General features: G+C 42.3%; 1 protein-coding gene across 5 annotated transcripts in view; it reads right to left on the bottom strand.

The window, feature by feature from the left end:
• Positions 1-20,823: 20,823 nt before the first annotated feature.
• The window catches only part of SGK1 (serum/glucocorticoid regulated kinase 1), a 155,839-nt gene continuing 154,176 nt past the window's right edge, over positions 20,824-22,486 (bottom strand). For 2 of the 5 annotated variants that reach the window (XM_017875468.1, XM_017875472.1), the window contains one exon: positions 20,824-22,015. In XM_017875468.1, coding sequence (XP_017730957.1) covers positions 21,848-22,015 — 168 coding nt within the window. In that variant the 3' untranslated portion in view covers positions 20,824-21,847. The remainder of the gene's footprint in view (positions 22,016-22,486) is intronic. The other 3 variants (XM_017875469.1, XM_017875470.1, XM_017875467.1) reach the window with 2 other exon arrangements.

Consider the following 22,486-nt stretch of genomic DNA (forward strand, 5'->3'; position numbering starts at 1 on the left):
GGAGTTCACTCCTAGAAAACTGGGATTTGGAAGATTTGGATTTGGAGGGTGGGTCCTATATTAGTCCATTCTCACGCTGCTATAAGGACATACCCAAGCCTGGGTAATTTGTAAAGGAAAGAGGTCTAATTGACTCACAGTTCTGCAGGGCTGGGGAGGCCCCAGGAAACCTACAATCATGGTGGAAGAGGAAGCAAACATGCTGTTCTTCACATGGCAGCAGGAAGGAGAAGTACAGAGTAAAAGGAGGAAAAGTTTCTTATAAAACCATCAGATCTTGTGAGAACCCTCTCACTATCAGGAGAACACCCTGCAGGTAACCACCCCTAGGCTTCAACTACCTCACACAGGGTCCCTCCTCAACGCATGGGGATTATGGGAACCACAATTCAAGATGAGATCTGGGCGGGGACACAGAAAAACCACATCAGTTCCCATCAGCTACGAGTTACCAGCCAATTCACTTTATTTTTTTTCTAGCTAGAATTTGGTTGTACCTTAGCACATTTGTTCTGTAGTTTTAGGATTGTGCAAGGGCTGGCATGAACTGCTTCCAGAAAGACTGTGATGTACTTGCCATGTACTTACCTGCTATAAAATGCAGAGGGCTTGATCTCCACCTGAGTCTAGCAGCTGCCTCATGTCAGCATCAATGCTGCTTTGCATCAGCAGTGATTTATTTGATCACAGCAGGGTGATCCTTGGTTTTGGTAACTTTTTCCTGAGCAACCCCGATATGGGTGTGAGTAGTAGGAGCGTCCTGGGTGCTAAGTGGTCCAGACCTCCATGTCTGCCTTAAATCGCCCCCGACAAATAAGAATCTATCCTATTTATTTTAATGATCCCGTCTAAGGAAGGAGTTTACCTTATCCACCCCCCACGACACATTCCAGAGTTTATTAACCCACAATTCACACTGATGGAAAGTTCTTCTATATAATGAGACCCCTACCCTCCCACTTAGGAATTTGATGGTGTTGGAGGACTGAAAAAGGCTGAGGGAATGTCTATTTCCAGGATGTGTCCCAGGCTGGTCTGGCAGTTGTCATTCTGGTTTAAAATGGATGTTATGAGGCTTTCCCAAAGAACTCAGTTCTAATTTCCCTGAGGATTCCACTGTGAAACATCAGCTGCTGAAATGAACAGTACTCTTGTCAGATCTTCAACAGAGCAGGGTTTGGCCTTCTTGTCTCCCCTGAAAGTAGCATCTCCAAGCAAGTGAACTACGAATGTGGCATCATTTACTGTAATTATTTAAAAGGGTCAGTTGAAAAGTTTTCCATTTTCTTATTGTAATCCTATTTTAGATCTTTTTCTTAGCTATTTCAAAGAACTAAAACTGATGTTTAAGTAATAAAGTATAGGGAGTAATATTTTAATGGTAGATAAAAATAATAGGTTATGGCTGGGAGCAGTGGCTCATGCCTGTAATCACAGGACTTTGAGAAGCCAAGGCAGGTGGATTGTTTGAGCTCAAGAGTTCAAGACCAGTTCAAGGCATGGCAAAGTCCCATCCCTACCAAAATAATACAAAAATTAGCCACACACGGTGGTGCACGCCTGTAATCCCAGCTCAGGAGGGAGTATGGATACTGCACTGCAGCTTGGAGGACAGAGCCAGACCCTGTGTCAAAAAGAAAAAAAAAAGAAGACAAAAGCAAAAGAAAAAAAATAATAAGTTATGCCTGTAAAGCACTTTTACATACTCCCAAATACACTTGCAAATTTTATTTTATTCCCCAGATCTGTGAGAGACCTTTGAAAGCATAAAATATTTAGAACTCAAAGAAAATATAGGGGTTACCTGCCCAGGCCACTACCTGATACAGGAATTCCCAGTATAACCTGGCCCCAAGAGTCGTTACAGAACCATAACCTGATCACTCCAGCTGTCAAGATCTCACTCCTTTGTTTGACATTGGGAGTGCTACAGATTTAGTCTTCGAATTGCTTCAAGATCTGCATGGCTTTGATTTCTGCCCAGTTTTAGTTTCATCCTGCCACATAACACAGCAGGATAAGGCAGATCCCTCTTTCATGTGTAGTATTTGTGAACAGCTAACGCACGCTCTGTTTCTGCATACCCTCTTCATTCCTCTCTCAAGCTAAATTCCACCCCAAAAGTCCTCTTTTTCAGGCTACACATCCACAGTTTTTGCTTATGGAACTTGATCAATACCTTTCTCATTCTACTCATGTTAACTGGAATGGTTTTCTTCGAAGATCCTGCCAGAAATTAAATCTTGTTCTCCTGGCATTGCTTCATTAGTAAAAGATGGAGCTATTTTTCTTTTGGACACAGTAGTTCTACTAGTCAGCCTAAGAGCACATTTGATTGTTGGAAACTACATTTGCACTTGACTCACATTGAGTTTACAATCAACTAAGTGGTATAATGTTTGCACGTGCTGTTAAGCCCAACCTTTGCAACTCTATAGTGGTGAAGTTGACTCTTTGGAGTTTGATCTGAAACTTTATTATCAGTTTTCATCTGGTTTCATTCTTTCAGAAATCTTTTTGAATTCTGACTCTATTGTATACATGTTGTAGCTCTTTTTAAATATATTTTATTTATTTATTTATTTATTGAGATGAAGCCTCGCTCTGTCGCCCAGACTGGAGTGCAATGGCGTGATCTCAGCTCGCTGCAACCTCCATCTCCTAGGTTCAAGCGATTCTCCTGCCTCAGCCTCCCAAATAGCTGGGACTATAGGCACCTGCCACCATGTCTAGCTAATTTTTATATTTTTAGTAAAGACGGGATTTCACCATGTTGGCCAGGCTTGTCTTGAACTCCTGACCTCAAATGATCTGCTTGCCTCGGCCTCCCAACGTGCTGGGATTACAGATGTGAGCCACTGCGCCTGGCCTAGTCTTAAGTTTTAATGTCAGGTTTAATGTCAGGTGATCAATGTTTTTTGTTTGGTTGTTTGTTTTGACTACCTGATCAGCTGACATGGATCCAGGTATTAGCATCTCTCCAGTGCAGAGATGATTTTTAAAATATCTGGAATTGGGCAGGTGTGGTGGTTCACACCTGTAATCCCAGCACTTTGGGAGGTTGAGGTGGGTGGATCACCTGAGGTCAGGAGTTCAAGACCAGCCTGGCCAACATGGTGAAACCTTGTCTCTACTAAAAATACAAAAATTATCCAGGTGTGGTGACTGGTGCCTGTAATCCCAGCTACTTGGGAGGCTGAGGCACAAAAACTGCTGAATCCAAGAGGCGGAGATTGCAGTGAGCCAAGATCATGCCACCACACTCCAGCCTGAGTGACACAAGGAGACTCTGTCTCAAAAAAATAAATAAAAGGAAATGTCTGGAATGTATTGTATAAGTGAATTAGTTATTTGTGCATTCAACAAACATTTCTTGAATGCACAAACACTATATGCCAGGCACATAGATGCTGGAGAGAGAACAGATAAATAAGGTCTCTGCTTGCATTTAGCTTATATTCTAAGATATAATAAATAATAAATAAGTGAATAATTGCAGAGTGTAGTGTGCTAAAAGAAATAAACATGTTGGAGAAACAGAATGATTTATAAGGGAGCTACTTTAGATAGGTGATATGGTTTGGCTGTGTCCCCATTCAAATCTCAACTTGAATTGAATCTCCCAGAATTTGCAAATGTTGTGGAAGAGACCTAGTGGGAAGTAATTGAATCACGGGGGCTGGTCTTTCCTGTGCTGTTCTCATGACAGTGAATAAGTGTCATAAGATCTGATGGGTTTATCAGGGGTTTCCGTTTTTCTTCTTCCTCATTTTCTCTTGCTGCTGCCATGTAAGAAGTGCCTTTCACCTCCTGCCATGATTCTGAGGCCTCCCCAGCCACGTGGAACTGCAAGTCCAATTAAACCTCTTTTTCTTCCCAGTCTTTGGTATGTCTTATCAGCAGTGTGAAAACAGACTAATACAGTAAATTGGTACCAGTAGAGTAGGACATTACTGAAAAGATACCTGAAAATGTGGAAGTGACTTTGGAACTGGATAACAGGCAGAGATTGGAACAGTTCAAAGGGCTCAGAAGACAGGAAAATGTGGGAAAGTTTGGAACTTCCTAGAGACCTGTTGAATGACTTTGCTGAAAATGCTGACAGTGATATGGACAATAAAATCCAGGCTAAGGTGGTTTCAGATGGAGATGAGGAACTTGTTGGGAACTGGAGTAAAGGTGACTCTTACTATGTATTAGCAAAGAGACTGGCAGCATTTTGTCCCTGCCCTAGAAGTTTGTGGAACTTTGAACTTGAGAGAAAAGATTTAGGGTACCTGATAGAAGAAATTTCTAAGCAGTAAAGCATTCATGATGTGACATGAGTGCTGTTAAATGCATTCAGTTTATAAGGGAAGCAAAGCATAAAAGTTTGGAAAATTTGCAGCCTGATTATGTGACAGAAAAGAAAAACATTTTCTGGGGAGAAATTCAAGCCAGTTGCAGAAATTTGCATAAGTAGCAAGGAGCCTAATGTTAATCCCCAAGACCATGGGGAAAATGTCTCCAGGCCATGTCAGAAACCTTCACGGCAGCCCCTCTCATCACAGGCCTCATCAGAGACCCAGGAGGAAAAAATGGTTTTCTGGGCTGAGCCCAAGGTCCCCATGCTGTGTGCAGCCTAGGGACTTGGTGTCCTGTGTCTCGGCCATTCCTGCTGTGGCTGAAAGGGGCTAATGTACAGATTGGGCTGTGGCTTCAGAGGGTGAAAGCCCCAAGCCTTGGCAGCTTCTATGTGGTGGTAAGCCTGCTGATATACAGAGGTCAAGAATTGAGGTTTGAGAACCTCCACCTAGATTTCAGAACATGTATGGAAACACCTGGATGCCCAGGCAGAAGTTTGCTGCAGGGGCAGGGCCCTCATGGAGAACCTCTGCTAGGGGAGTGCAGAAAGAAAATGTGGAGTCAGAGCTCCCACACAGAGTCCCTACTGGGGCACTGCCTAGTGGATCTCTGAGAAGTAACTAGCTTGTTTTTTATTTTACAGGCTCATAAGTGGAAAGGAATTGCATTGCCTCAGATGAGACTTTGGGTTGTGGACTTTTGGGTTAATGCTGAAATGAGTTAAGACTTTGGGGGACTGCTGGGAAGGCACGATTGATTTTGAAATGCGAAGACATGAGATTTGAAGGGGCCAAGGGCAGAATGATACGGTTTGGCTGTGTCCCCATTCAAATCTCAACTCAAATTGTATCTCCCAGAATTCCCACGTGTTGTGGGAGAGACCTAGGGGGAGGTAATTGAATCATGGGGGCCAGTCTTTCACATGCTATCCTCGTGATAGTGAACAAGTCTCACAAGATCTGATGGGTTTATCATTTTCTCTTACCACCGCCATGTAAGAAATGCCTTTTGCCTCCTGCCATGATTCTGAGGCCTCTACAGTCATTTGGAAATGTAAGTCCAATTAAACCTTTTTTTTCTTCCCAGTCTCTGGTATGTCTTTATTAGCAGTGTGAAAATAGACTAATACAATAGGGCAAAAAGGGGTCAGGAACAGAGAACAGCATGTGGAAAATCACTGAGACAGGAAAAGAGCTTAACCAATATGTTCAGGATCAAGATTGTTTCTGTCTATCTGGGTCTGACTCTGACCTTGGCCCCAGCACAGGACTTGGGTTTGCTCCTGGTTTCACGTAGCACAGTGCAGTGAGAAGTTTCTCCCAGAACACAGCCCTGATTGCAGAACCCTGGCCAATCTGGCCCCCGCCAAGCCTCACCTAGCAGATTCAGGGACTGGTGATCTTTTCCAGGCCATTTCACAGGATTTTCATTTGGAAGGGCACATAGACTCAGGAATTACAGGCTGAGTAGGCATAGAAATGATGTGTGGCAGCTCCTTTTGACAAGTCCCAGTTGCTGTTAGAGCTCAGGATGTGCACATGTGTGAATGCAAGGGCTGTGCACTATTCCTGCTTTACAGCGTGCCTGTGTTCTTGCAGCCATCGTCCTTGCATTAACCTTATTACCTGCTTTCAATCTTCTACTGTCACACAGGAATGCCAGCTCAGCTGCAAAGTCCTCTGGAAAATTAAACTCCAGGTCGAGTGACACCTCTTGCCCAGATTAGCTTTGCCTTCCAATGTTCATTCTTTCCAGATCATATTAAACAATAAGAACATGAGCCAAGAAGGAAATGCCCAGTGAGCCCTTCTCAGGAGTCTTTGATGCAGAGAGAAAAATGCCTTGGTCACAATAAGCTTTAAAATAAATAAGTATTAATAAAAGCTTAGTAAACATGTGTTTCCCTCAAAGCAGACAATATAAAATAATGTGCACTTAGTTTAACAGACCTGCTTTGGCTGGGCGCAATGGCTTATGCCTGTAATCCCAGCACTTTGGGAGGCTGAGGCGGGTGGATCACTTGAGGTCAGGAGTTCTAGACCAGCCTGGCCAAAATGGTGAAACCCTATCTCTATTAAAAATACAAAAAATTAGCTGGGCTTGGTGGCGCACACCTGTAATCCCAGCTACTTGGAAGGCTGAGGCTGAAGAATCGCTGGAACCCGTGAGGCAGAGTTTGGAGTGAGCCAAGATCACACCACTGCACTCCAGCCTGGGACACAGAGTGAGACTCTGTTTCAAAATAAATAAATAAATAAATAAATAAAAATAACACGCTTGCTTTGATTCTAGTAATATCCTCAGAAGGATCTTAACCTTCCTAACTTCCTCTGTAAAAATAAAGAGATTGACATTAGCAGCCTTCAATGTTCTGATGCCAGATAAACTGTATTACTCCCAGTTGACTGGATATTGTAAAGAATGACATATATTCAGGTCTGGGAGGAGTATGTTCCGTTCCATCAATCATTCTTCTGCCTGGGAAGTGATGGAAATATGAGGGCCTTCAGGGTCAGTAAGACCTGAATCAAATCCTGTCTGTGCCACTCACTAGCTCAATGGAAAAGTTATCCTTGCTAGCCTCAGTGTCCCTTCTACAGCTCCTAGACAATGGTACTTACCTGATTAAATAATGTAATGTATCCAGAGTGCCTAAACATATGCAGGTTTCCACAAATGCTAGCTATTTATTCTTTCCCTCCCTTCTGAGATATTTTGAGTTGTGGTTACAAATGTGTACGTGTTTAATAGAACAGAAAACTGTCACACCATTTGATACATTCCCTCTGCATACATGTAATAGGGGAATTATCTGAAAGACTGCATGGCAAGACTTCCAACAGTATTGATAAAACTCTTCTGTTAATATCACTCAGATAATCAGAAATATCCTTTCCTTTAGATGGTGTCTAACTAAAAAGACACAACTCAGAGGATTAAGAGTCATGGGTTTTAGTTCCATTTGTCCTCCAAACTAGTCATGAGACCTAAGATAGCCAATTAATATTTACTTCTGGCCAGGCATGATGGCTCATGCCTGTAATCCCAGCTCTTTGGGGGGCCGAGGCAGGCGGACCACTTGAGCCCAGGAGTTCAAGACCAGCCTGGGCAACATGGTGGAACTCCATCTCCAAAAAAGAATACAAAAATTTTCCAGGTGTGGCAGCATGCACCTGTAGTCCCAGTTACTCGGTGGGCTGAGGCAGGGGAGTCACTTGAGCCTGGCAGGTCAAGGCTGCAGAGAGCCATGACTATGCCACTGCACTCCAGCCTGGGTGACAAAGTGAGACCCTGCCTTAAAAAACAAAAACAAACAAACAAAAACCTTATTTAGCCAATTGGATTTATAACATCTGCCTTAGCCCAGTGCTTTTGGCTATTAAATGAGAGTTTAGATAGTCACTGATTGTCCCTGAAATGTGAATACCTTGTACTGGCCTCCAAACATAATAGTATTATGTGCTATGTTCTCAAAACTACTAATTGTTTCTTTTTTTGTTTTGTCCACTTTTATATGTTTTCTCACGTTTTAAACTTTTCAGGGAGTCAGTGTAATATAAGTAATATATTTAAAATCGTGGCCTTTGATCATTTAGGCAAATTATTGATTAATCACTTGTATATCACACATTGAAATAGTCAAGGCTTTCCCTCTTGAAGTTAGATATTATTTCTGTTTTACAGAAAATAAAAAACAGCCTAACAGCACATTTGATTTTTTGGAAACTACATTTATACTTGCACTTTCTACATTTGCATCTGATACAAATAATTGTATCAGGAAGATACAATCATTTGCTGAAGGTCACCAGAGCAGTAAGAGGCTGTGGAATTCAAACCCTGTTGTTTCTGACTCTAAATTTCACTGTTTCGTATGGTTATGCTGTAACGTGGAAGAAGTCCCTCTTCTTTGTGTTTTCAGGTTTAAACAAAAGAGTTTCAGGCTGGCTGTGGTGGCTCACACCTGGAATCCTAGCATTTTGAGAAGCCAAGGTAGGAGGATCACCTGAGCTCAGGAGTTCAAGACCAGCCTGGGCAAAATAGTGAAATCTTGTCTCTACAAAAAATTTCAAAGATTAGCCTGGTGTGGTGGCATGCACCTGTAGTCCCAGCTACCTAGATGGCTGAGGTGGGAGGATCACTTAATTCTGTGAGGCGGAGGCTGCAGCAAGCTGTAACCATGCCACTGTACTCCAGTCTGGGTGAAAGAAGGAGACCCTGTCTCAAAGAATAAACAAAATAAACAAAAGAGCTTCAAAATTTTCCATTGTAAACCCACTGCCTCCAAATGCTCAGATATACATCAGGACAAACTCTAATATTGTTGAGTTGCAAAAAATAAAATATTCTCATTTTCTGAGCTAAGTGAGGCACCAACATTTGCATAGTCACCTAATTATTTTTTAATCCATCTGCCTGGTTTGCAAACCTCATGAAGACAAGGACCACATTCCTTTTTGTCCATCATTGTATCCCTAGCACTAAGCGTGGTGCCTAACATTGAGAAATACTCAATATATTTTTATTGAAGCAATGATATGTGTATGAATGAGTGAACTATAAAATGTTTCAGATATAGGCTGAATTTTAAGGACAAGTTATGGGAAATAAAGAAGGAAATAGCTCTCCAACAAAGTCCCTAAGCTTTTTCTCCTGTGTTAACATCACTGCTGGTTTACAAAATAAACACCCAGGTTAAAATTCTGACAAGGACATCTGTGTAGGATAGACCATTCCAGGTAAAATATGGGTTCTTGTCCTAAAATTTGGCCTTTTTTTGGTCATGATTTGTGAAAATAAAACTTATCAACAAAACTTCATATAAAAAAGTTTTATAAATAAAAGTCCTGAAAGAAATAGTATCCGAGTGTGTGTATGAGACAGGTAAATAATGCAGGTAATGTTTGTATCTGAAAACGAGAAAATGCAGTAGCATGTGTCATTGTATCCACTGGGTGGCGCTGCAGACTGAGGTTGATATTCCACAACTTGCTACCCTGAAGTCAGGCAATAAAACAAGTTAGACAGTAATTCCTTATATGTGAAAGTTCCTTTTTTTGATTCTCACAATAGCTCTGTGAGGAATGTACAGTATGTATTATTATCCCTTAAACACAGACCTTAGATGCCATTAAATATAAGATGCTGCCTCTGAGGATATTTGTAATAAATTTTAATAGAATATTTACTTTAAAACAGCCCATTCATATTTGAACTAAACGTTCCAAAGTCATTAACTGGTAACCTTTGGTTATTTTCTACAGTTTCAAGATTTTGCCTCATAAAAAAGCAATCCTTTGCAGGTCGCTGTGGCTCAAGCCTGTAATCCCAGCACTTTGGGAGGCCGAGGCGGGCGGATCACAAGGTCAGGCATTCGAGACCAGCCTGGCCAACATGGTGAAACCCCGTCTCTACTAAAAACACAAAAATTAGCCCGGCATGGTGGCGCTCACCTGTCATCCCAGCTACTCAAGAGGCTGAGGCAGGAGAATCGCTTGAACCCGGGAGGCGGAGGTTGCAGTGAGTGGAGATCGCCGCCACTGCACTCCAGCCTGGGCGACAGAGTGAGAGTCTGTCTCAAAACAAAACAAAAAAGCAATCCCTGTGGAAGGGAGACTAAAATAGCTGGCCTATATATTCCTGGCAGTGGCTGTTTTGCTCACGCTCAGTAAATATGCCACAATGTTCAAAGGAGGCCTGGGAAGAAGAGAAGGCTTTGGTGTCAGAAACATTGGATTCCAACTCTGGCCCTTCCACTGTCTTCATAGGTGTCCAGTCATTTGAACTTTTCAGAGCCTCGGTATTAACGTATTGAATAGAAATATTTTACCCTCTTTGCTTTACTAGTCTGATAAGAAGATAAACTGAGTCAACATGAGAGAAGTGTTCTGTGAATGCAGGTTATTTATTTATTTACTTATTTATTCAGATAGGGTCACTGCAGCCTCAACATGAGAGGCTCAAGAGATCCTCTTACCTCAGCCTCCTGAGTAGCTGGGAACACAGGGGCACATTGCCAACCTGGCTAATTTTTGCATTTTCGGTAGAGATGGGATTTCACCATGTTGCCCAGGCTGGTCTCAATCTCCCAAGCTCAAGCTATCCTCCCATCTTGGCCTCCCAAAGTGCTGGGATTCCAGGTAGGAGCCACCAAGACGAGCCAATGTGAAACATTTTCAAAGTCAATTTAAATAAATGGATACAGTTATCCCTTTGTATCCACAGGGTCCACATCCATGAATTCAACCAACCGTGAATTGAAAATATTTTTTGAGGCCGGACATGTTGGCTTACATCTTAAGGTGCTTGTAATCCCAGCCCTTTGGGAGGAGGCAGGCGGATCACCTGAGGTCAGGGTTTTGAGACCTGCCTGCCACAAAAATCAAATGTGCTTTTAGGCTATTTTTTTATTTTAATAGAAACCCCATCTCTACTGAAAATACAAAAATTAGCTGGGCATGGTGTCAGGTGCCTATAGTCCCAGCTACTCAGTAGGCTGAAGCAGGAGAATTGCTTGAACCTGGGAGGTGGAGGTTGCAGTGAAACAAGATTACACCATTGGACTCCAGCCTGGGCGACAGAGCACGACTCCATCTAAGAAAGACAGACAGACAGACAGACAGAAAGAAAGGAAAGAACAGAAAGAAAGGAAAGAAAGAAAGAAAATGTTTTTTGAAAACCCAAAGGCCAGGCGCGGTGGCTCACGCCTGTAATCCCAGCACTTTGGGAGGCTGAGGCGGGCAGATCATGAGGTCAGGAGCTCAAGACCATCCTGGCTAACACGGTGAAACCCCATCTCTACTAAAATACAAAAATTAGCTGGGCGTGGCGGCAGGTGCCTGTAGTCCCAGCTACTTGGGAGGCTGAGACAGGAGAATGGTGTGAACCCGGGAGGCAGAGCTTGCAGTGAGCCAAGATTGTGCCACTGCACTCCAGCCTGGGCGACAGAGTGAGACTCTGTCTCAAAAAAAAAAAGAAAAAGAAAAGAAAACAGTAAAAAATAATACAAACTTTAAAATAAAATAGAACAACTATTTACATAGCATTCACATTGTGTTATGTATTGCAAATAATCTAGAGATGACTTAAAGTATACGAGAGGGTGTGCATAGGTTATACACAAATACTAATACTAAGCTTTTTTTTTTTTTGAGACAGAGTCTCCTTGTGTCACCCAGACTGGAGCATGGTGGCTCAATCTCGGCTCACTGCGATCTCCACCCCGCCAGGTTCAGGCAATTCTCTTGCCTCAGCCTCCCAAGTAACTGGGATTATAGGCACGCGCCACCACACCCAGCTAATTTTTGTATTTTTAGTAGAGACGGAGTTTCACCATGTTGGTCAGTCTGATCTCCAACTCCTGACCTCGTGATCCACCCGCCTTGACCTCCCAAAGTGCTGGGATTACGGGCGTGAGCCACCGCTCCTGGCCTACTAAGCCATTTTATCTAAGGGACTTGAGCATTCACGGAGTTTGTTATCTGCGGGGACCCTGGAACCAATCCTGCCTGTGGGTACCAAGGGACAGTTGAGCACCTTGAGATATGTATAAAAACACATTTCTACCAAATAACAGAACTCTCAAAAGGATAGTTAGAAAAAGTTTAAAAGATTCCTATGGGCTTCAAGTCTTAAGCGCCGTAAAACTGGGACATGGGATTATGTACTTAAATATCTTAACCTTCTTGATATGCCTGTGGAAGCTGGAAAGGTATGCATGTCCAGGGTCTGAGGGCATATGGCTATTCTCAGTGCTTTTAAAGATGCCCAACAGGAGGAATTCACAGGAAGCAATATTTTAAGTTATGAAGCACAAAGAAGGGCCAAATAGTCCCAGACTCTAGCTCTGGGGTCAAGTGCTAAAAGCATTGTTACTTTCTTACTTATTAAGTTACAAAACATTGTTTCTGAGTCCCTGGCATGTAAATTACCTCAGACCCTCAAGAGTACAAAACAAGTGCTTTTAGTCCCAATTTGGGAAACAAGAGACTAAGAAGTGGAGCCAGTTTTCAAAAGTCAGAGGTTCTCCTAATTCACCATGCTGCCTCCCTCACCATACCTTTCCTTGGTGTCCTGTTGATTGTAACTCTGGATAATTAGCCAAGCTGATGTCTTGTTCTTTTACAGAAAGACAGAAAATTCTTCAGATTAATATAAACAATGTGTGATCCATTTTCCCTTGTGAGTGAGTGAATGGTCTGTTTAAAAGGGGCCTATCAAATGCTCCTCGTTAATGACTAAGAGCCTGTCTGCTTTCTTTCCAAAAGCGGTAATAGGGATTCAGATGGAAGTTGGGCCCACCAGGTGTGTGGATATGGTTAGAAGCTGGGGACAGTCTTTACTGACCATCATCTTGGAGGGATGGACTTTGCGACATCCAATGCAAAATTACTGCCTGTCTTCTGAGCCCATTCCTTCCTCATGGGTGCAGAGCTGGGGGGAGAAGAGTTCTCAATACCCAATGTTAGGGGTTTTGTTTTCTGTTGTGTTGCTGATAGATAAGGAAAGAATAAGAATGCAAAACCTGGGGTGGCGGGGGAGGGGGGCTCACTGAATTTTACATAATTGCATGAGATGAGACTAGAAATTTTGCAGATGTTTCTGGCTACAGCCTCATTTTGCTTGGCCAGACAGTGGTTTTTGTTTTTGGTTTTCATTATTATTTTAATTTCAGTGCATTTAAGAGAAAATGCATTGCCCATGGCTCTGATTATCTTATTCTGATGTGATTTATAAGACTGGCTCCTGAAGCCATTAAATTTATGACCCATGGACTTAGAGATCTTTCCTATTCTGGCATTTTTATGGCTCTATGAAATTGGAAGGACAGGATAGTTCATAGTGAGAGTGACTCACAGGAATGGCTGGAAGGGAAAGTAACCCCTGATCAGGAAGGTTTTGGGAAAACATTCAGGTATGCCTTAGGCATAGAACTATTTAGTAACAGGAAAATCAAGATGGTTTCCACTCTGTTTTATGAAGATTGTAGCTAGGGTGAAGTTGCATTTTGAAAGGTGAGATGTTAAATTCTAAAGACTGTGTGGGCAAGGCAAAAATTGTACCCAGTTGCAAAGGGCAACCTTGAAAGTCAATGCCGTGTCTCAACGCATCTACCAATTTTATTTTTTTGCTGTTGTTTGCTTTGTTTTTGTTTGTTTGTTTGTTGTTGTTGTTGTTTTCCTGAAGCAGGAAAGCAAATCCCTGGGTCTGCATTCAGCAGCAAATGAAAAACTCGCATGCATTATAAGGGTAATTTTGCTCCAAAAATCTTTAAGCACTGGAATCACACAAGTGAGCTTTTGGACTTCTATAAAATATGAACAATGGGGATGACTTTTTAAAAGAAAATCAGCCAGACCCCTGCTCTTCTCCCTCCTTTAAAATTTTTACCTTAATCTCAGCCAAAAGCCTGAGAAGTGATTCCCTTAAATTCTAATTTAGAAGCATCTACGTTACTGGAAGCCTTCACGCTGGTACTTGCACACTAAATTTCTGAAAGTTTATACCAGAATAGCTCAATATTGGTTATCTCCAGCCAGAAGAAATTGAGATGGGAATGGCTGAAAGGGGCGATTGTAAAATTATTACCCACTTTTGACCTGTTATATTTTGTTTTATTTATTTTAAACGTGAGCATGTTATCCATACATAAATAAAAGGAAAATTTAAGGAAACATTATTTTATTCACATTCTTTATTTTTCTTTATTTCATTATTGTTTTATTTACCTTATTTTAAAATAACTGTCATATATGTTTGATTTGAAATATTGTATTTTCTCTAAATTTACCCCAAAGTGTTCATCGTTAGGTAGCGTGTGACTTAATTCATATATCAGATCTTTTCTGTATGTCTCTTTTTAAATTATCTTTCAGAGGAAAATATAATCACAGTTTTCAGTTTGGACCCCAGATCATTTTGAGCAGAATATTAATTGATTTAATTAAATAAACTTATTTAATTATTGCTGAAACAGATAGATATGTGCTGAGCTTTGCTGGCAACACTGTAACACACTTGGGATCAAATGAGTTCATTAGGGTTAGGGAGGGCAATGACTTTGGCCTGTGGAATGCTACATTTAGAGTCTATGACTATCAGGCCGGGGCGCAGCGGCTCCTGTCTATAATCCTACCGCTTTGGGAGGCTGAGATGGGTCGATCACCTGAGGTCAGGAGTTGAAGACCAGCCTGGTCAACCTGGTGAAATCCCGTCTCTACTAAAAATACAAAAATTAGCCCGGTGTGGTGGTGGGTGCCTGTAATCCCAGCTACTCAGGAGGCTAAGGCAGGAGAATTGCTTGAACCTGGGGGGTGGAGGTTGCAGTGAGCTGAGATTGCACTCAAGCATGGGCCAGAGCGAGACTCCATCTAAAAAAAATAAAATAAAAGAGTCTATCAAAAGTAGCAAGAAGAGTAAGCAGCATGGTGTTAGAATCATCTAGGTGTCATAACAAATGGGCAGCCACTCATCTATTTTATGTATGTATATGTTAAGTGACTTGCATCCTTATGCTGATGACCCTTGGTCTACTCTTCCCACGAAGTGCTTGTCTGCTTGTGTATTTCCTTGGGAACAGTCTGTACTTGGCATGTTGCCATTATAACACTGCCATCATGCCGCCTGTGATACACTACTAGGTGGAGCACAGGACAGAGGACAGAGGAGCACAGAAAAGAAGAAACACAGAACCCTGCCCATCAGAGTTCACAGTTTCCCCAGCATCCAAATACACAAAGATATCTGTCTGAACACAATGTTATAGGCACACACTGAGTAAACTTTAAGGAGTGGCCAGCTGAGGTGGCTCACGCCTGTAATCCCAGGACTTTGGGAGCCCAAGGTGGGTGGATTACTTGAGCCCAGGAGTTTGAGATTAGCCTGGGCAACATAGCAAGACCCCATGTCTACAAATAATAAAAAACAATTAGCAGGGCATGGTGGTGGATGCCTGTAGTTCTAGCTACTCCAGAGGCTGAGGTGGGAGGATTTTTTAAACCAGGGAGGCAGAGGATGCAGGTAGCTGTGGTTGCACCACTGCACTCCAGCCTGGGTGACCCTGTCTCAAAACAAATCAAAACTTTTAATGATTGCTCATGGTCTTGCTGATAAAGTCTTTCACAGAAAACATGTGGAAAGCAGAGAAAACATATGTAAACTAAGTGTGTTCTCGTGTACATTTGTTTGCAGTGGCCAAGTTAGACTAGGAAAGGGCTGATTGCAGGCACACTGCCTATGAATTAACCCTGCTTCACAAGGAGCAGCAGTACCAAAAATATAAAGAAGAAAAAAAAAAAAAGACTAGAAAAGATCACTTGTAAGCCACAGTGAGGTGTAAGCAATAAATTAATTTTGGTTTGAATAATTAACACTTTTCATGCAATATGAGAAAACATTTAAATACTTTCTCTCAAATTTGGCTTAATTTCTTTGGATGATTGCATTTTTATTTTCTATTTTGTTTTTTGTAGTATTTATTTTTTCAATTTTTTGTTTAGATTCAGGGAATATATGCACAGGTTTGTTGTTTTTGTTAATAGATATATTGTTCTAATTAACACCAGGGAAAGTGTTAACATTGCTATGCCCCTAGTACAAGGCTTAAGTTACATAGGATTTTAGAGGCTTTTTTTCTTTCTTTCTTTGTTTTTTGTTTTTGAGATGGAGTTTTGCTCTTGTTGTCCAGGCTGGATTTTAGGGGCTTGCTGATGGATGAGGAGAGAAATTACTTAGCAGGATAGGTTAGAGACTGACTACAGGGCATAATGTCTTGCCTTGCCAATTAAATTGATTGATTATTGACTGGCTGATTGATTATATCCTGGGGGTGTTGAAGAAACTGGTGGGCGGCCTTTGTCCTAGAAACTATTATTGCAGCTGTGACAACTGCTTCAATAAGTTGTCAAGTACATTAAAGAAGTAAATTCATGAAATGTGCTGTGCTTTGGATTCACCTGTCTTCCGCCACTCTCAGTAACTCACTAAGTCTCATTGACGTGGGAGTGTGGAAACATGTCTTCTCTGTCCTTACTCACCACCACCACTGGGATGACTGTCAGAAGTCTCCCAAGGGGCTTCTTTTGTATTAATTTCAAAGCTTTCTTTGCTCTCTTAGTGATAGCCAGTAAAACACTCTGATGAAGCCTAAACGTCTCACCTATGGGATTATCAAGAACATGAAAGACATGGTCCATCTCCCTACTTAAAATTATTTTCAGCTGGGCGCGGTGGCTCATGCCTGTAATCTCAGCACTTTGGGAGGCCGAGGTGGGTGGATCACCTAAGATCAGGAGTTTGAGACCAGCCTGGCCAATATGGCAAAACCCTGCCTCTTCTAAAACTCCCATCTCAAAAAAAAAAAAAAAGTAAAAGAAAAGAAAAGAAAAGAAAGAAAGAAGGAAAGCAAGCAAGCAAGCAAGCAAGCAAGCTAGCTAGCAAGCAAGGTGGTCAATAGAGCTGAGATTCAGCCCTAGGTCAAGTCCTCCCCTCCGGCCCTCACTACAAGCCTGAATGTGCAATGGCCTTTCTGCCTCATTTTCAGGATCCAGTTCTCCCAGACAGCCTACCTGGGTTCTCCAAATCTCCCTAAGCATCTGTTTCCTAAACTACCTAAAAATGTACTCCCATTTCCTGGCCCCCAAGTTGGGTAAGGTGTCACTCCTATGTACACAAACACTCTGTTTTAATCATACCACGTATTTGTAATGCACATTTTTGTTATATAAGACATACAGAGAAAAAATGCATGTATCATAAGTGTATAGCTCGATGAAATCAAGATCAAGCTCAAGATCAGATCAAGAAATTAACAGCACCTGGTAGGATGTCTACCTTATGCACTCTCTCAACTATGAGCTCTGCCTTCCTCCCCAAAGGTAATCACATCTTAACTTCCAAATCAATTCATGCTGTTTGCCTGCTTTTACATTTTATATAAATCAAATTATACAGTCTGGGTTGTGTTTGTGAGATTTATTCCTTGTTGTATTCAGCAATTATTCACTCATTTTCATTGTGTAGTATTTCAGTATGTGAAACCACTCTAATTTCTTTATTCATTTTCCTATAGGTAGGCATTTTGAATGGTTCCCATTTTGGGGCTGTCATAAATAGTATTACTTTGAATACTATTGCAAATTTCTTATTGCATATATGTGCACTCTTTGGGGTCTATACCATGGAAGAGAACTATTGGGCAACAAGTTATACATATCTTCATCTTTAGCAGATACTGCCAAGCAGTTTTCCAAAATGGTGCACTAAGTTATACTCCCACTGCAATGTATATTTTTGTAGCTGTTTCTCATCTTCATCAATCACTGATAGTGTCTGTAATTACAAATTTTCCCTCTCTCTCCCTCTCCTTCTCCATCCCCCTCTTTTTGCCTAGCATGACATCTAGAAAGTATCTTTGTAAGTCCGGTGAATTAATAAATGGATCACTAACAAGCTTACAGCTGTTTGCTTCTATACTCTTTTGTCACCTCTGAGGCAGGATAAAGTAATGGCTACAAGCATAGGCTTTGGGGCCAGATTACTGACCAGCTAATGACCATTCTGTACTAGTTTCTTTACTTTTGACATCACAGCGTTGTTATGAAGAGTAAACACCTTGAGCACAGACTACTTAGAACAGCCAGGCATGGTGGCTTATGCCTGTTATCCTGGCACTTAGGAAGTTCGAGACCAGCCTGGGCAACATGGTGAGACCACGTCTTTGCAAAGAATTAGAAAGGAAAATAAATTAGTCAGGTATGGTGGCACGTGCCTGTAGTCCCAGCTACTTGGGAGGCTGAGGTGGGAGGATCACCTGAGTCCAGGAGGTTGAGGCTTCAGTGAACCATGATTATACCACTGTTCTCCAGCCCAGACGTCCCCAAACAAGCAAAAAAAAAAAAAAAAAAACAAATTTAGAACAATGTCTGACATATAATAAGAGCTCAGTAGAATTAGGTATTACAGTTATAATCTGGTTCTCAGGGCCTGTATCCTATTAGAGTTCCTAGAATTGGTTAGGAAGAATCTTAGAGCTTCCCGTCTGTGAAGCCTGCTCTAGGCACCCAACCCCACAGAGAGCCTCGGGACTTCTGAAGTTCCCTTTACCCTCGTTCACTGCCTGTCACATATTAAGGGTAGGTGCCCTGTCTCCCCAGATGGATGGCAAATTCTGTAAGGGAGTGACTGACTTATTCTTTTTGGTAGCGGTGGTTTTAGAGTCACATTTTAGCTTATGAGAATCTTAGCTGATTTGATTCCCCCAAACCCATATTTGAGTAGTCTACAGCTGGAGAGCTTTGGAGAAGACAAGTATCCCTTTTCCAATCAATTGTCTTGCTCAAAGGCAGGCTGGCTGGGGCTCAGGGAATGTGCTGGCAGGGATATGCCCCACCCCCTTAGGTAAAAGATACCTCTGTACACACATTATTTGACAGCACAGTGCTTAGTAAATATTTGTCATTTGTTTATTGATCTCTTGTTCTTTCTTGACTTCCCTGTTCTTGCCCTGTTCTCTTCCCACCCACTTGTGCTTGATCTTATCTCCCATCTGGGTGACAATGTTTGGGTCTCCTGTGGCACCTTTCGATTCTGGAGAAACACAATTCAGATCTTCTATGTGAAATGATGGACTATAATCCAATAAACCAGACTTCTACCTTCAAAAGATAAAAAAAAAAAAAAAAAAGCTTTGTAACTCATAACTGGCCCATCTGAGTTATCTGTAATTAGACTGTAGATTCCTAAGCCCAGTTGAACTGTGTTCAGATGAAAATGAGATTTAAGCACTTTTTGTTCAAGGAGGCATTCATAACTTATTGAGAATAAGAATGAGGGGGAATATGCAATGAGTCTCTGTGAGGGGGAACATGCAATGAGTCTAATATGCCGGCATCAATCTTTACTAGGAAAATACATGCTTTGGACTCTTATTTGTCAGCTGGGCCGGGTAGGGAATTGAACACGTAGCTAGTGCCTGTAGAGCAGTAAGTCAACTGCAGAGCATGACCTGTGGCAAAAAGCTATTGACTCCCTTTCATCTTCTTCCTTCATCAGAGTATGAGGGAGAAGAACTCAGTTCTCTCTGAACACCTGTTTGGCCCTTGGAAACCCTGTGGGGTAGGAGAGGGGGACTAAGATAAAGTGAGGTGAGACTCAGGAGCAAGGATAAGAGGAAAAAAGCTCACAGCTTTCCCTTGGGGAAATCCCTGCGCAAACTGGAAGGTCAGGGTAGCGGGGGCGCAGCAGGCCTGGAGGGGGTTTGTGCAATTTAGGCAGCAGCAACATCAACTGTTTGGGGATTCCCTGATTATTTGTTAGGTATTTGTGTGGAAGGCCTACAAGAGTGAAAAAGTCCAAACACTTTGGACTCAAGATCTCCTAGGATGGTGCCACCTTGCTTTCTCCCGCAGAGCACATCACAATGGGGTGAGCTCTAGGAGTGGGCTCTGCCACGCAGCCCCAGAGCCAGAGCCTGCTGGGCCCTTAGGGTGCTAAGTAGACACTGGCTCAAGAGACTTCAGTCCAAGCCACGGATGAGCTCCTTCAGGGTCACTTTACTGAGCCCACTGTGGACTTGGGTCAACTCCCGGTACTCTCAGAAACCAGATATCCAGCCAGGTCAGCTTTTTGGGAACATATCCACTTACTTAAAACATTCTCCCCAGCACTTTGGGGAGGCGAGGCAGCAGATCACTTGAGGCCAGGGGTTTGAGACCAACCTGGCCCACATGGTAAAACCCCAGCTCTACTAAAATACAAAAATCAGCCAGGCATGGTGGTGCATGACTATAGTCCCGGATACTCAGGAGCCTGAGGTGGGGGAATCACTTGAACCCGGGAGGCGGAAGCTGCAGTGAACCAAGATCACACCACTGCACTCCAGCCTGGGAGACAGGAAGACCTTGTCTCAAAAAAGGAAAAAAAAAAAAAAAAAAAAATCTCACGCTCTTGAGTGGCATTCTCCTAAACTTCAGAAACTATTTCTCAATTTCCATTTCAACAAACTGCTTTAAGTCAGCCTTCATCAGGCTCTGGAAGGGCAAAGAGTTGTCTGCTTTGTCCACTACAATATCCTGAGCACTCAGAATACAGCCCAGCCCAGAGCAGGCTTTCAAATATTTCTGGAAAGAATTACCTGTTACTGAAGACAAGCCAAATGTCAGGACAAATAGTCCAACTTCACAGGACAGGCAATAAATACAGGAAGCATTACTTCATAGCCATCCTTGCAAGATGAGTAAATTGCAAAGGATTTCTTTGGATGGATTTATGAATGACAGACACCATAAAATGCTGCTAAAAAGGCCTGGAATCTAGGTTGGCTTTAAGACCATCCTACACTCCCCTGGAGTCAGAAACCACTGCTGTTGGGAACAAACCACTAAGCTGGAAATTACAGCAGGATTTTCATGGTTTTCAATTTTAAACTAACCCATCATCGCCCCCTTAACCAAAATATACAAAATAATACATGACACAATATATGTAAATATTTTTCAAGGTTTTATTGCAAACCAAAATCAGTTTATCACACACAAAAAAAGTTGTGTGATGGGAGGAGGGAAGGATTGTACATATTATAACCATGTTAATTACAGTACATTAAAATGGTGGTTTACATTACAAATAAGCCTGTCAGTTTAAATATACTAGTGTTATAACCCAATGTACAGACTTTCTTTATACAATACATACAATTATCAGGAATGCAAAAAAAAAAAAAAAAACCATAAATAATGCCCATTTTACAGGTGACATTTTAAACAATGAAAACACCAATGGCTCTGACTGACAACTGGGGCATTGGTCCATAAAACCCTTTCTAAAATAGAAATATCTGTAGCAGCAATGCTTTCTTTAAGCATCTGAATGAGTCATTGCAAGACCATTTCAATAAATTTTAATTATTAACCATATCTTACAAAAAAGTCTACACATAAATTTATCTTCCAAATATGGAAGAAACAAACAATGTCCCACGTTGTAGTGTCCTGCAAGTGTCACATTGATGCTTATAACAAAATCCATCTGTGATCAGGCATACCACACTCACACAACTGTTCACACAGCATATCCACAAGGGAAAATAAAGAACTGCAACACTCTGCGATAGGAAAAGCTTTGGAGCTAACACAATCTCTTCAAAAAAGGCACATTTCATAATATTCATCATCACAGCCTAGAGAGACCTGCAGGAGACCTTTCTTAGAACAGCGTCTGCCTTCTAACGCAACTCCTGCCTCTGTCTAAGGCGGCACTCTAATGCTCGTTTCAGAGATAGCACCACGTTGGAAGGAAGAATAAAAATGCAAACCTCATGAGCTCACTGAGGAGGATGTGCTCTTCAAAAAGCTTCCAGCGAACAGTGTGCAGTAAGATTGCTAAGCTTCCAGACATGTGCAAATTCTCTTGTAACATGTCCTGTCAGCTGGCGGCTCCACCAAAAGGCTAACTAAAACATTCAGAAACACACATAAAACCCTTTAAAACCAAGCCCTAACAGCGTTCAGAGGAAAGAGTCCGTGGGAGGCGCGTAGGAAAAGCCTAGGAAAGCCTCGGCAGCTTCCTTGACGCTGGCTGTGACGAGGATGCTGTCAGGGGACTTGCCAATGGAATTGGGGACAGGTTCTTCGGTAAACTCAGGGTCAAAGTGCCGCAGGTCATTGGGCCCACTCTGTGAGGGGAAGGGAAAAACACGCTTGTCAAGAACTCACACTGGACACAGGACAGGGAAATCCTGAGCAGGCTTTACATACCAAGTTTAAGTCTTACATCAACTTCCATAATCACCCATTTCAAGCACAAAATCTCAAAAGGCTACACACAGTTTAAACATAAGAATAACATTCATGGCCGGGCGCGGTGGCTCAAGCCTGTAATCCCAGCACTTTGGGAGGCCGAGACGGGCGGATCACGAGGTCAGGAGATCAAGACCATCCTGGCTAACACAGTGAAACCCTGTCTCTACTAAAAAAAAAAATACAAAAAACTAGCCGGGCGAGGTGGCGGGCGCCTGTAGTCCCAGCTACTGGGGAGGCTGAGGCTGGAGAATGGCGTAAACCCGGGAGGCAGAACTTGCAGTGAGCTGAGATCCGGCCACTGCACTCCAGCCCAGGCGACAGAGCGAGACTCCGTCTCAAAAAAA

Source organism: Rhinopithecus bieti, unplaced genomic scaffold (assembly GCF_001698545.2).
Source record: "Rhinopithecus bieti isolate Rb0 unplaced genomic scaffold, ASM169854v2 scaffold_9615, whole genome shotgun sequence".
Classification (NCBI taxonomy): Eukaryota; Metazoa; Chordata; class Mammalia; order Primates; family Cercopithecidae; genus Rhinopithecus; species Rhinopithecus bieti.